Source organism: Bos grunniens, chromosome 9, assembly GCF_055505025.1.
Source record: "Bos grunniens cultivar Pamir isolate PY7600 chromosome 9, Bosgru_T2T1.0, whole genome shotgun sequence".
Classification (NCBI taxonomy): Eukaryota; Metazoa; Chordata; class Mammalia; order Artiodactyla; family Bovidae; genus Bos; species Bos grunniens.
Genome location: NC_141173.1, coordinates 97,151,588 through 97,163,930, shown reverse-complemented (window position 1 = coordinate 97,163,930; position 12,343 = coordinate 97,151,588). Strand labels below are relative to the sequence as shown.

At 46.1% G+C, this 12,343-nt stretch overlaps 1 protein-coding gene across 1 annotated transcript in view; it reads right to left on the bottom strand.

The window, feature by feature from the left end:
• IGF2R (insulin like growth factor 2 receptor) overlaps nt 1-1,823 on the bottom strand; it is a 102,308-nt gene extending 100,485 nt beyond the window's left edge. Inside the window, exon 1 of the mRNA XM_086316668.1 lies at nt 1,444-1,823. Coding sequence (XP_086172794.1) covers nt 1,444-1,616 — 173 coding nt within the window. The 5' untranslated portion in view covers nt 1,617-1,823. The remainder of the gene's footprint in view (nt 1-1,443) is intronic.
• Between the last annotated feature and the right edge of the window lie 10,520 nt (nt 1,824-12,343).

Here is a 12,343-nt window from a genome sequence, read left to right as displayed (position 1 = left end):
CTTGAGGCCAACTTTATTAAGAAATCAATTCCAATCTGCCAGCAACCAAGACCAACACCACTAGGCCAAGCTGAGCTAATTTCTCATGGATGCATATGGTTACAGCAGCCACTACCCCAAAAACGTCCTCCTTTAAAAATCAGTCACAGCCTGACCTTGGATCAGCGACTAGCTTTTCACTGTAACAGGGGGCTTCTATGAGTAACTATGTATCTTAGGGCAGTTAACTGGCCTACAAACTAATGTGCAGTTAACTCTCCCTCGGGCCCCCAATACCTTTCCAAAAAAGGACAAAGAATATGGGCCTTTCCGCTTCACTGTGCGTTCAGCCTCACTCTCCTCAGGGTAATAATTTCTGAAAGTTCTCAATTCAGGGGTAATAAGACCATCTCTAATGCAAAGAAGACCCCATACACCTCACCGTAAGCTCAAAATTCAGGTCCAAGTGGGCTAAACTTGGCTTCATTCTGAGAGGTGACTTGCTAGTGCCAGGGATAACTGCTGACTTGTTTGTCCACGACTCTTCCAGAACTTTTCACCCCTTTTTCACCAAGCTTTAAAAAATTAATTAAAAGCTGTATTTTCCATCATCCTAAACAGTCCAGAGAAGGTTGGTTAGAAAAATACATGGAATCGGCAGTTCTCCAACCCCGGGACTCCCGGCCATGGCAGAACACTTAACAGTCCTCACTGGGACCAACGATTATACAATCATGGTTCCCAAAGCAAAAGACTCCACTAGAATAATCCACCCGGAGACAATGACATCATGTGAACAGCGAGACAGGAAGTTCAGCTCGCAGAAGTGAAGGGTGAAGTCTCGAAAGCCAATACTGGATGACCACCCTCCATTCTCCCGATTAAAAAAAAAAAAGTCAACTTCTGCAGAAAAAGCTACTTTAAAAATGGAAAACCCACATGGAGGAAATCAATCAGCAAATGAAACCAACCCCCCCCCCCCCGGCCAACTCCACGGCCGTTCCTACGGATGAGTCTGTCCACCTTAAGGGGCGCATCTGAAGCCCCGCTGGTAGAACTTTGGGGGAAACGTGGAGTGGGAACAAAGCGAAGCCGGGGATTCCTGCGTCCTCCCAACTTTTTCGCAGGCGCACCGCTGGGCGTGAGGGCGCCCACAGGGTGTCACCCGGCCGCTCGCACGCACGCAAACCCGCCCTGGACTTGGTGACAGCCACAAGTGGCCGGACGGCGGACCCCGGGCCAGCGCGGGCCATGCGCCCCCCACCCCCTGCCCGTGGGCACCGATCACCCCCGGGTCTCTTATCCTTCGCCGGCACGGTGGCAACTTTCCATCGGGACGGGCAGACACAAGGAGAAGATTCGGGGACCCCGGGCCCTCCCCCGGGGGCGCCCCCTGCACCCCCATCCCGCCCGCTGCGCGCTGGGGCACCACGACCGAAGCCCGTGCCCCGGCGAGCCACCCACCTGCACAGCTCTGGGAACTCGGCGCCCTGGGTGCCCGCGGCCCCGGGAACCCAGCCCGGCGGCAGCAGCAGCAGCAGCAGCAGCAGCTGCAGCTGCAGCAGGAGCGGGCACCGCGGCGGGCGCCCGGCGGGCGCGGGCCCCAGGTGCGAGCTCCGGCCGGCGGCCGCCTCCATCGCGCCGGGCCCGGGCTGCGCGTCCGGAGCCGGGCGAGCGGCGCGCGGCGGCCGGGGGCGGCGTCCGGGACACGGGTGTGCAGCCAGGGTGGCAGGCGGAGACGGACAGGAGCGCGAGGAGCCACGGACGAGCCGGGGGAGCTCGAGGGGCGCGCGGCTCTTCTGGGCTCGGCGGCGGCCCCGGGGCCTGTCACGTGACCGCCCCGGCCCCGCCCCCGCCCCGCCCCGCTCACGTGACAGGCTTGTTCAGGTGATCCCCGCCCGCCCGGCTCGGCCCAGGCCCGGTCACGTGAGCGCGGCCCCGCGCGCGGCCGGAAGCGGCACGTCGCGCGCGCGCGCGCAGGTGCGGGAACCCCCCCCAGGCCTGCGGTGCCCCCCGCTACCCCGCGGGACCCCCCCGCCTCCGTGGCTCCCCCGGGGGCGATCTCGGGAGATGGAGGTGCTGCCCAACCTGGACTCCCATGTTCCCACCCTCGACGGACAGGGAGGGGGAAAATGAGGTTTAGAACCTAAGTGCTGTAAAGGCCGCCGCGCAGCCCTGTTACCATACATTCGATCCCTTAATGAATGGGAACCCACTTTTCTTGCCCTCCGGGGGTTCGATCGCTGAGCCCTGCACCGCGGTGTTCCCACCGTTACACACCCACCAGAGCCTCTCACAAACCTGTGGCAATGTGATTTCCCAAGCGTGGGCTTCCTCCAATAAGGAAGGCAGCCCAGATATAGGAACTTGAAACATAAAGGAGGTAAAAGGGTGACTGTCGAGCGAGTGCCGCCCAGCAAAGCTTTTTAATCGCTCTAATCATGTATTTTGTTAAGCCCATAACTGTGTGAATGGCTGAGCTAGGCACAGTGAGAATAAGAAGGTGAATCTGAAAAGACATGAGCTTAAGAAGTTTACCTGATACAGAATAATCTGATTATAGAATAACCACGATAGTAACGGTTCAATTTTTTTTTTTTTAATATTTATTACTTTTGCTGGAGCACCTCTTCGTTGCCTCATGGAGGAGCTAGTTACCTTATCCGGGGTGGAACCCAGGTACCCTGCATTGGATGTATGAAGTCTTAGACACTGGACCACCAGGGAAGTCCCCAGTTATCTGTTTTTTAATGCTTACTCCATATAAGACACTGTACTAGCAATTACCATGCATGAATCCAGGAACCATATTCTTTTTTTTTTTTTTTTAGAGAGGTATGTGTGTGTGTGCTGGGTGGAGAAGAGCAGAGGGTCATGCCTCTAGCTGCCCACACTGCTATTGTCATTTCCCTGTAGGTACAAGTCTATATTTGCATTATCCTTGCTCTCATAAATGAGCCCAAGAGATGTGTAGGATTCAAAAGACCTTAGAGTTTTAAGGGCATTGGAGGTAATTTAGAAACCCCAACATCGGTGTTGATCACCAAGTCCTGCCGGTCTGTCTTTTTTTTTTTTTTATTCCTTTATTTCTCATGTGTTCCCCATCCTGAACCCTCCTCCCTCCTCCCTCCCCATACCATCCCTCTGGGTCGTCCCAGTGCACCAGCCCCAAGCATCCAGCATCATACATTGAACCTGGACTGGCATCTCGTTTCATACATGATATTTCACATGTTTCAATGCCATTCTCCCAAATCTTCCCACCCTCTCCCTCTCCCACAGAGTCCATAAGCCTGTTCTATACATCAGTGTCTCTTTTGCTGTCTCGTATACAGGGTTATCGTTACCATCTTTCTAAATTCCATATATATGTGTTAGTATACTGTATTGGTGTTTTTCCTTCTAGCTTACTTCACTCTGTATAATAGGCTCCAGTTTCATCCACCTCATTAGAACTGATTCAAATGTATTCTTTTTAATGCCTGAGTAATACTCCATTGTGTATATGTACCACAGCTTTCTTGTGGTACAGGAACCATATTCTAAATGAGGAACAGAGGCACAGAGATGTTAAGTAACTTAGGCAAAGCCACTTTGATGCAGCAAAGGAGAAATTCAAACACATACAGTAATAGCTAATGTTTATTGAGCAAGTTAATTATGTGCCAAGTATACTTTTGATGTTTTGATTTAGCTCATTTAATCTTAACACAATCCTGTAAGACAGATATTTTCATCAGATCAGTCGCTCAGTCGTGTCCGACTCTTTTCAACCCCATGAATCGCAGCACGCCAGGCCTCCCTGTCCATCACCAACTCCCGGAGTTCACTCAGACTCAAGTCTATTGAGTCAGGGATGCCATCCAGCCATCTCATCCTCTGTCGCCCCCTTCTCCTACTGCCCCCAATCCCTCCCAGCATCAGAGTCTTTTCCAATGAGTCAACTCTTCGCATGAGGTGGCCAAAGTACTGGAGTTTCAGCTTTAGCATCATTCCTTCCAAAGAACACCCAGGGCTGATCTCTTTCAGAATGGACTGCTTGGATCTCCTTGCAGTCCAAGGGACTCTCAAGAGTCTTCTCCAGCACCACAGTTCAAAAGCATCAATTCTTCGGCACTCAGCCTTCTTCACAGTCCAACTCTCACATCCATACGTGACCACAGGAAAAACCATAGCCTTGACTAGATGGACCTTTGTTGGCAAAGTAATGTCTCTGCTTTTGAATATGCTATCTAGGTTGGTCATAACTTTCCTTTCAAGGAATAAGCGTCTTTTAATTTCATGGCTGCAGTCACCATCTGCAGTAATTCTGGAGCCCAGAAAAATAAAGTCTGACACTGTTTCCCCATCTATTTCCCATGAAGTGACAGGACTGGATGCCATGATCTTCGTTTTCTGAATGTTGAGCTTTAAGCCAACTTTTTCACTCTCCACTTTCACTTTCATCAAGAGGCTTTTTAGTTCCTCTTCACTTTCTGCCATAAGAGTGGTGTCATCTGCATATCTGAGGTGATTGATATTTCTCCCGGCAATCTTGATTCCAGCTTGTGCTTCTTCCAGTCCAGCGTTTCTCATGATGTACTCTGCATATAAGTTAAATAAGCAGGGTGACAATATACAGCCTTGACATACTGCTTTTCCTATTTGGAACCAGTCTGCTGTTCCATGTCCAGTTTTAACTGTTGCTTCCTGACCTGCATACAAATTTCTCAAGAGGCAGGTCAGGTGGTCTGGTATTCCCATCTCTTTCAGAATTTTCCACAGTTTATTGTGACCCACACAGTCAAAGGCTTTGGCATAGTCAATAAAGCAGAAATAGATGTTTTTCTGGAACTCTCTTGCTTTTTCCATGATCCAGTGGATGTTGGCAATTTGATCTCTGGTTCCTCTGCCTTTTCTAAAACCAGCTTGAACATCAGGAAGTTCACGGTTCACATATTGCTGAAGCCTGGCTTGGAGTATTTTGAGCATTACTTTACTAGCGTGTGAGATGAGTGCAATTGTGTGGTAGTTTGAGCATTCTTTGGTATTGCCTTTCTTTGGGATTGGAATGAAAACTGACCTTTTCCAGTCCCGTGGCCACTGCTGAGTTTTCCAAATTTGCTGGCATATTGAGTGCAGCACTTTCACAGCATCATCTTTCAGTATTTGGAATAGCTCAACTGGAATTCTATCACCTCCACTAGCTTTGTTCATAGTGATGCTTTCTAAGACCCACTTGACTTCACATTCCAGGATGTCTGGCTCTAGGTCAGTGATCACACCATCGTGATTATCTGGGTCGTGAAGATCTTTTTTGTACAGTTCTTCTGTGTATTCTTGCCACTCTTCTTAATATCTTCTGATTCTGTTAGGTCCATACCATTTCTGTCCTTTATCAAGCCCATCTTTGCATGAAATGTTCCTTTGGTATCTCTGATTTTCTTGAAGAGATCTCTAGTCTTTCCCATTCTTTTGTTTTCCTCTATTTCTTTGCATTGATCGCTGAAGAAGGCTATCTTCATAGCACCCATTTTATAGATAAGGAAACTGAGGCACAGACAGATTAAAAGGCTGGCAGGGCATATGGCTACCAAGTGGAGAAGCCAGAGTTTAAGCACAGGCTAGACAGTCCCAGTGGAGAAGGCAATGGCACCCCACTCCAGTACTCTTGCCTGGAAAATCCCATGGACCGAGGAGCCTCGTAGGCTGCAGTCCATTGGGTCGCTAAGAGTCGGACACGACTGAGCGACTTCTCTTTCACTTTTCACTTTCATGCGTTGGAGAAGGAAATGGCAACCCACTCCATTGTTCTTGCCTGGAGAATCCCAGGGACGGTGGGGCCTGGTGGGCAGCTGTCTATGAGGTCGCACAGAGTCGGACACGACTGAAGTGACTTAGCAGACAGTCCCAGAGCCTGCAGCTTAGCCATGGTGGTATATTGCCAAAGAGGAATATGGCCCAAGAAAGGAAAGTTGTGGTCCTAAGAGGGTGCTCAGATGTCCTGCTGAGGGCATCCTAAAAGGGTTCATATTTTGCACAACAACAAAATTTGCACTCATCTCACATGCTAGTAAAGTAATGCTCAAAATTCTCCAAGCCAGGCTTCAGCAATATGTGAACCGTGAACTTCCTAATGTTCAAGCTGGTTTTAGAAAAGGAAGAGGAACCAGAGATCAAATTGCCAACATCCACTGGATCATGGAAAAAGCAAGAGAGTTCCAGAAAAACATCTATTTCTGCTTTATTGACTATGCCAAAGCCTTTGACTGTGTGGGTCACAATAAACTGTGGAAAATTCTGAAAGAGATGGGAATACCAGACCACCTGACCTGCCTCTTGAGAAATCTGTATGCAGGTCAGGAAGCAACAGTTAAAACTGGACATGGAACAGCAGACTGGTTCCAAATAGGAAAAGCAGTATGTCAAGGCTGTATATTGTCACCCTGCTTATTTAACTTATATGCAGAGTACATCATGAGAAACGCTGGACTGGAAGAAGCACAAGCTGGAATCAAGATTGCCGGGAGAAATATCAATCACCTCAGATATGCAGATGACACCACTCTTATGGCAGAAAGTGAAGAGGAACTAAAAAGCCTCTTGATGAAAGTGAAAGTGGAGAGTGAAAAAGTTGGCTTAAAGCTCAACATTCAGAAAACGAAGATCATGGCATCCAGTCCTGTCACTTCATGGGAAATAGATGGGGAAACAGTGTCAGACTTTATTTTTCTGGGCTCCAAAATCACTGCAGATGGTGACTGCAGCCATGAAATTAAAAGACGCTTATTCCTTGAAAGGAAAGTTATGACCAACCTAGATAGCATATTCAAAGGCAGAGACATTACTTTGCCAACAAAGGTCCATCTAGTCAAGGCTATGGTTTTTCCTGTGGTCACGTATGGATGTGAGAGTTGGACTGTGAAGAAGGCTGAGCGCCGAAGAATTGATGCTTTTGAACTGTGGTGTTGGAGAAGACTCTTGAGAGTCCTTTGGACTGCAAGGAGATCCAAGCAGTCCATTCTGAAAGAGATCAGCCCTGGGTGTTCTTTGGAAGGAATGATGCTAAAGCTGAAACTCCAGTACTTTGGCCACCTCATGCGAAGAGTTGACTCATTGGAAAAGACTCTGATGCTGGGAGGGATTGGGGGCAGTAGGAGAAGGGGACGACAGCGGATGAGATGGCTGGATGGCATCCCTGACTCAATAGACTTGAGTCTGAGTGAACTCCGGGAGTTGGTGATGGACAGGGAGGCCTGGCGTGCTTCGATTCATAGGGTCGCAAAGAGTCGAACACAACTGAGCGACTGAACTGAACTGAACTGAATGTTATAATTGCTACAGCCGAAGATCTTCAGTGGAAACTGAAACCATCAGGTGAAAAATAATTGTAAGCTAGAAAATTCACTTTGTCTAAAAGAATGTTTCTCTACTAAAGAAAAATATATCTTTACAATGGAAAGATCTAGTGGAACCATCTTGATCAAGTGATTAAAATTTGTGGCACCAATATTTGGAAAAAAATAATATTTTCTGCTTCCTAAAATGACACAATTTTTTCCTGAATTGAAGAAAGTAGAGAAAATCACTAGACCATTCAGGTATGACCTAAATAAAATCACTTAGGATTATACAGTGGAAGTGACAAATAGATTCAAGGGATTTGATCTAATAGAGTACCTGAAGAATTATGGTCGGAGGTTCATGACATTGTACAGGAGGCAGGAATCAAGACCATCCCCAAGAAAAAGAAATGCAAAAAGGCAAAATGGTTGTCTGAGGAGGCCTTACAAATAGCTGTGAAAAGAAGAGAAGCAAAAGGCAAAGGAGAAAAGGAAAGATATACTCATTTGAATGCAGAGTTCCAAAGAATAGCAAAGAGAGATAAGAAAGCCTTCCTCAGTGATCAATGCAAAAAAATAGAGGAAAACAATAGAATGGAAAAGACTAGAGATCTCTTCAAGAAAATTAGAGATACCAAGAGAACATTTCATGCAAAGATGGGCACAATAAAGGACAGAAATGATATGGACCTAACAGAAGCAAAAGATATTTAGAAGAGGTGGCAAGAATACACAGAAGAACTATACAAAAAAGATCTTTATGACACAGATAATCATGATAGTGTGATCACTCACCTAGAGCCAGACATCCTGGAATGCAAAGTCAAGTGGGCCTGAGGAAGCATCACTAAGAACAAAGCTAGTGGATGTGATGGAATTCCAGGTGAGCTATTTCAAGTTCTAAAAGATGATGCTGTGAAAGTGCTGCACTCAAAATGCCAACAAATTTGGAAAACTCAGCAGTGGCCACAGGACTGGAAAAGATCAGTTTTCACTCCAATCCCAAAAAAAGGCAATGCCAAAAAATGCTGAAACTACCACACAATTGCACTCATCTCACACGCTAGTAAAGTAATGCTCAAAATTCTCCAAGCCAGGCTTCAACAGTACGTGAACCGTGAACGTCCAGATGTTCAAACTGGATATAGAAAACCCAGAGGAACCAGAGATCAAATTGTCAACATCCATTGCATCCTTGAAAAAGCAAGAGAGTTCCAGAAAAACATTTACTTCTGCTTTATTGACTATGCCAAAGCCTGCGACTGTGTGGATCACAGCAAACTGTGGGTGGAAAATTCTTAAAGATGAGAATACCAGACCACCTGACCTGCCTCTTGAGAAATCTGTATGCAAGTCAGGAAGCAACAGTTAAAACTGCACATGGAAAAACAGACTGGTTCCAACAGGGAAAGGAGTACATCAAGGCTGTATATTGTCACCGTGCTTATTTAACTTATATGCAGAGTACATCATGAGAAACGCTGGGCTGGAGGAAACACAAGCTGGAATCAAGATTGCGGGGAGAAGTATCAATAACCTCAGATATGCAGATGACACCACCCTTATGGCAGAAATCAAGGAACTAAAGAGCCTCTTGATGAAAGTGAAAGAGGAGAATGAAAAAGTTGGCTTAACACTCAACATTCAGAAAACTAAGATCATGGCTTCTGGTCCCATCGCTTCATGGCAAATAGATGGGGAAACAGTGGAAACAGTGAGAGACTTTATTTTGGGGGACTCAAAAATCACTGTATATGGTGACTGCAGCCATGAAATTAAAAGACGCTCACTCCTTGGAAGAAAAGTTATGACCAATCTAGATGGCATATTAAAAAGCAGAGATATTACTATGCCAACAAAGGTCTGTCTAGTCAAAGCTATGGTTTTTCCAGTAGTTATGTGTGGATGTGAGAGCTGGACTATAAAGACAGTTGAGCACCAAAAAATTGATGCTTTTGAACTGTGGTGTTGGAAAAGACTTTTAAGAGTCCCTTGGACTGAAAGGAGATCCAACCAGTCAATCCTAAAGGAAATCAGTCCTGAATATTCATCAGAAGGACTAATGCTGAAGCCGAAACTCCAATACTTTGGCCACCTGATGTGAAGAACGGACTCACTGGAAAAGACTCTGATGCTGGGAAAGATTGAAAGCAGGAGGAGAAGGGGATGATAAAGGATGAGATGGTTGGATGGCATCAGCAACTCAATGGACATGAGTTTGAGTAGACTCCGGTAGTTGGTGATGAACTGGGAGGCCTGGAGTGCTGCAGTCCATAAGGTCGCAAAAAGTCGGACACAACAGAGACTAAACTGAACTGAAAATGATGCAGACCATTCTACATCACAGTTATCCAAGTTTATACTCCAACCACTAATGCCAAAGAAGCTGTAGTTGAACAGTTTTATGAAGACCTACAAGACCTTCTAGAACTAACACCAAAGAAAAAAGATGTCCTTTTCATCATAGGGGATTAGAATGCAAAAGTTGGAAGTCAAGAGATACCTGAAGTAACAGGCAAGTTTGGCCTTGGAGTACAAAATGCAGCAGAGCCAACTCATTGGAAATACCCTGATGCTGGGAAAGATTGAGGGCAGGAGGAGAGGAGTGCAACAGAGGATGAGATGGTTGGATGGCATCATCGACTCAATGAACCTGACTTTGAGCAAACTGCAGGAGATAGTGGAGGTCAGGGAAGCCTGACATGCTGCAGTTCATGGGGCTGCAGAGTCGGACACAACTTAGCAACTGAGCAACAACAACAAAATGATGCAATGAAAAATATTGCTGATGGATAATATTTAAAAGATAACATAATGGTGACTCAGATGCAGATGTAAAATGAACATGTGTCAAAGATAATACTGAACTCTTTAATGTGAGAACCAGTAACCTGTTCTAACGGGTTCAAAAGAGAATCCAAAGACAACCCAACACATACACATACAGTCAGGAATGCTGAAGTTATGTTGCCTAATAGATGGAAGATTAGTCAAGACCCATAGGTCAAATGGATGTCAAAGGAACAAAATTTGCAGTTCTAGAGATGAGAACCTTAGACATTACCTTCAGTATTCCACAATTTAGAGAACTGTAAAAGAGCTCGAAGATAATGAAAGCTGTAAAACCCTGTAGAATCAGATAACCCACAAAGTTGCATGAGACAGCATCTAGCTTTCCCCTCGTTACCCAATAATTTTTTAGTCCATTTCAAAGTCTTTCACAATATCCCCCTATAGTGTACAATATCACTTATGTGGTATTCTTGCCAAGATGTTTAAACTAAATCAAAAATAAAATGATCAAATCCAGACTGTGAAACATTCCACAGAAAAACTGAACAGGACAATTCAAAAATGCCAGGGCTCTGAAAGAACTCCTCTGCTTCCCCCTCCCCCTCCAAAAAGGCAAGAATAAACAGCAGACTGAGATACCAGGCAGCTGTTTTGTAAATAAAGTTTTACTGGAATGTAGCAGCATGCAGTTATGTATTGTCGATGGCTGCTTTTGCCTACAGTGGCAGAACTGAGTGGTTGCCATAGAGCCTAAAGTATTTTACCATCTATCCCCTACAGCCAAAGTTTGCCAACCCTGGATCTAGATCAGCAGTTCTCCAAATTGTATGTTTGGACCAGCAACTTTGGCATCACTTGGCAGCTTGTTAGAGATGCCAAATTCATGGGCCTCCCTCTGACCCACTGAGTCAAAATCTTTGGAGATGGGCTCCAGAAAATTCGATCACTAGCTTTCCAGGAGATTCTCATACACATGATGGCCTGAGAACTACTGTTGCAGAAGGGTGAGCAAGAGAATAGTCATGTCCTGGGTGTCCGGTGCATTCCTGGGTTGGGCCGACAACTGAAGGTCCTTGGCTCTGTGCAGGAAGGAGCTCAAGAGGAGGCTGTAGTAAGGGGTGCAGGCATGCCTGCTAAGTCACTGCAGTCCTGTCTGACTCTTTGTGACCCCATGGACTGTAGCCCACCAGGCACCTCTGTCTATGGGAGTTCTCCAGGCAAGAATACTGGAGTGGGTTGCCATGCTCTCCTCCAGGGGATCATCCCAACCCAGGGATCGAACCTGCAACTCTTATGTCTGCTGCACTCACAGGCAGGTTTTTTACCACTAGCACCACCTGGAAAGCCCGTAGTAAGGTGAAATCTAGTTTATTTAGAGAGAAATGGATTCTATAGACAGAATGCAGTCCATCTCAGTAGGCGAGAGAGGCCTGAGATGTGGAGGTGGTTAGTTTTTATGGGCTGGATAATTTCATAGGCTAATGAGTGGGAGGATTATTCCAGTTATTTGGTGGAAGGGGTGGGGATTTCCAGGAATTAGGCCACTTCCTACTTTTTTGGCCTACTGTGTTCAAACACCCAAACTGAGATGGCACCTGTGGGTGTGTCCTTTAACTGATGTATTACAACGAGCGCATAATGAGGCCCAAGGTCTACTAGAAGGCAGATCTTCTGCCATCTTGGACAGAATTGATTCTAACCAGTTTTTGTTATATCCTCAAGGGCTGTGTCACTCTTTTAACGGTTGTACCCTGCCCTTCCCACTTGTCTCACCACCACCCTGAATTAAAGGAGCATGGAAAGGCAGATGACATCACCCTTATAGATAGAAAGTGAAGAGGAACTAAAGAGCATCTTGATGAAAGTGAAAGACGAGAGTGAAAAAGTTGGTTTAACACTCAGCATTCATAAAACTAAGATCATGGCATCTGGTCCCACCACTTCGTGGCAAATAGATGGGGAAACAATGGAAACAGTGAGAGATTTTATTTTCCTGGGCTCCAAAATCACTGCACGTGGTGACTGCAGCCATGAAATTAAAAGATACTTGCTCCTTGGAAGGAAAGTTGTGACCAACCTAGACAGCATGTTAAAAAGCAGAGACATTAGTTTGCCAACAAAGGTCCATCTAGTCAAGGCTATGGTTTTTCCAGAAGTCATGTACCAATGTGAGAGCTGGACTATAAAGAACGCTGAGCACCGAAGAATTAATGCGTTTGAACTGTGGTGTTGGAGAAGACTCTTGAGAG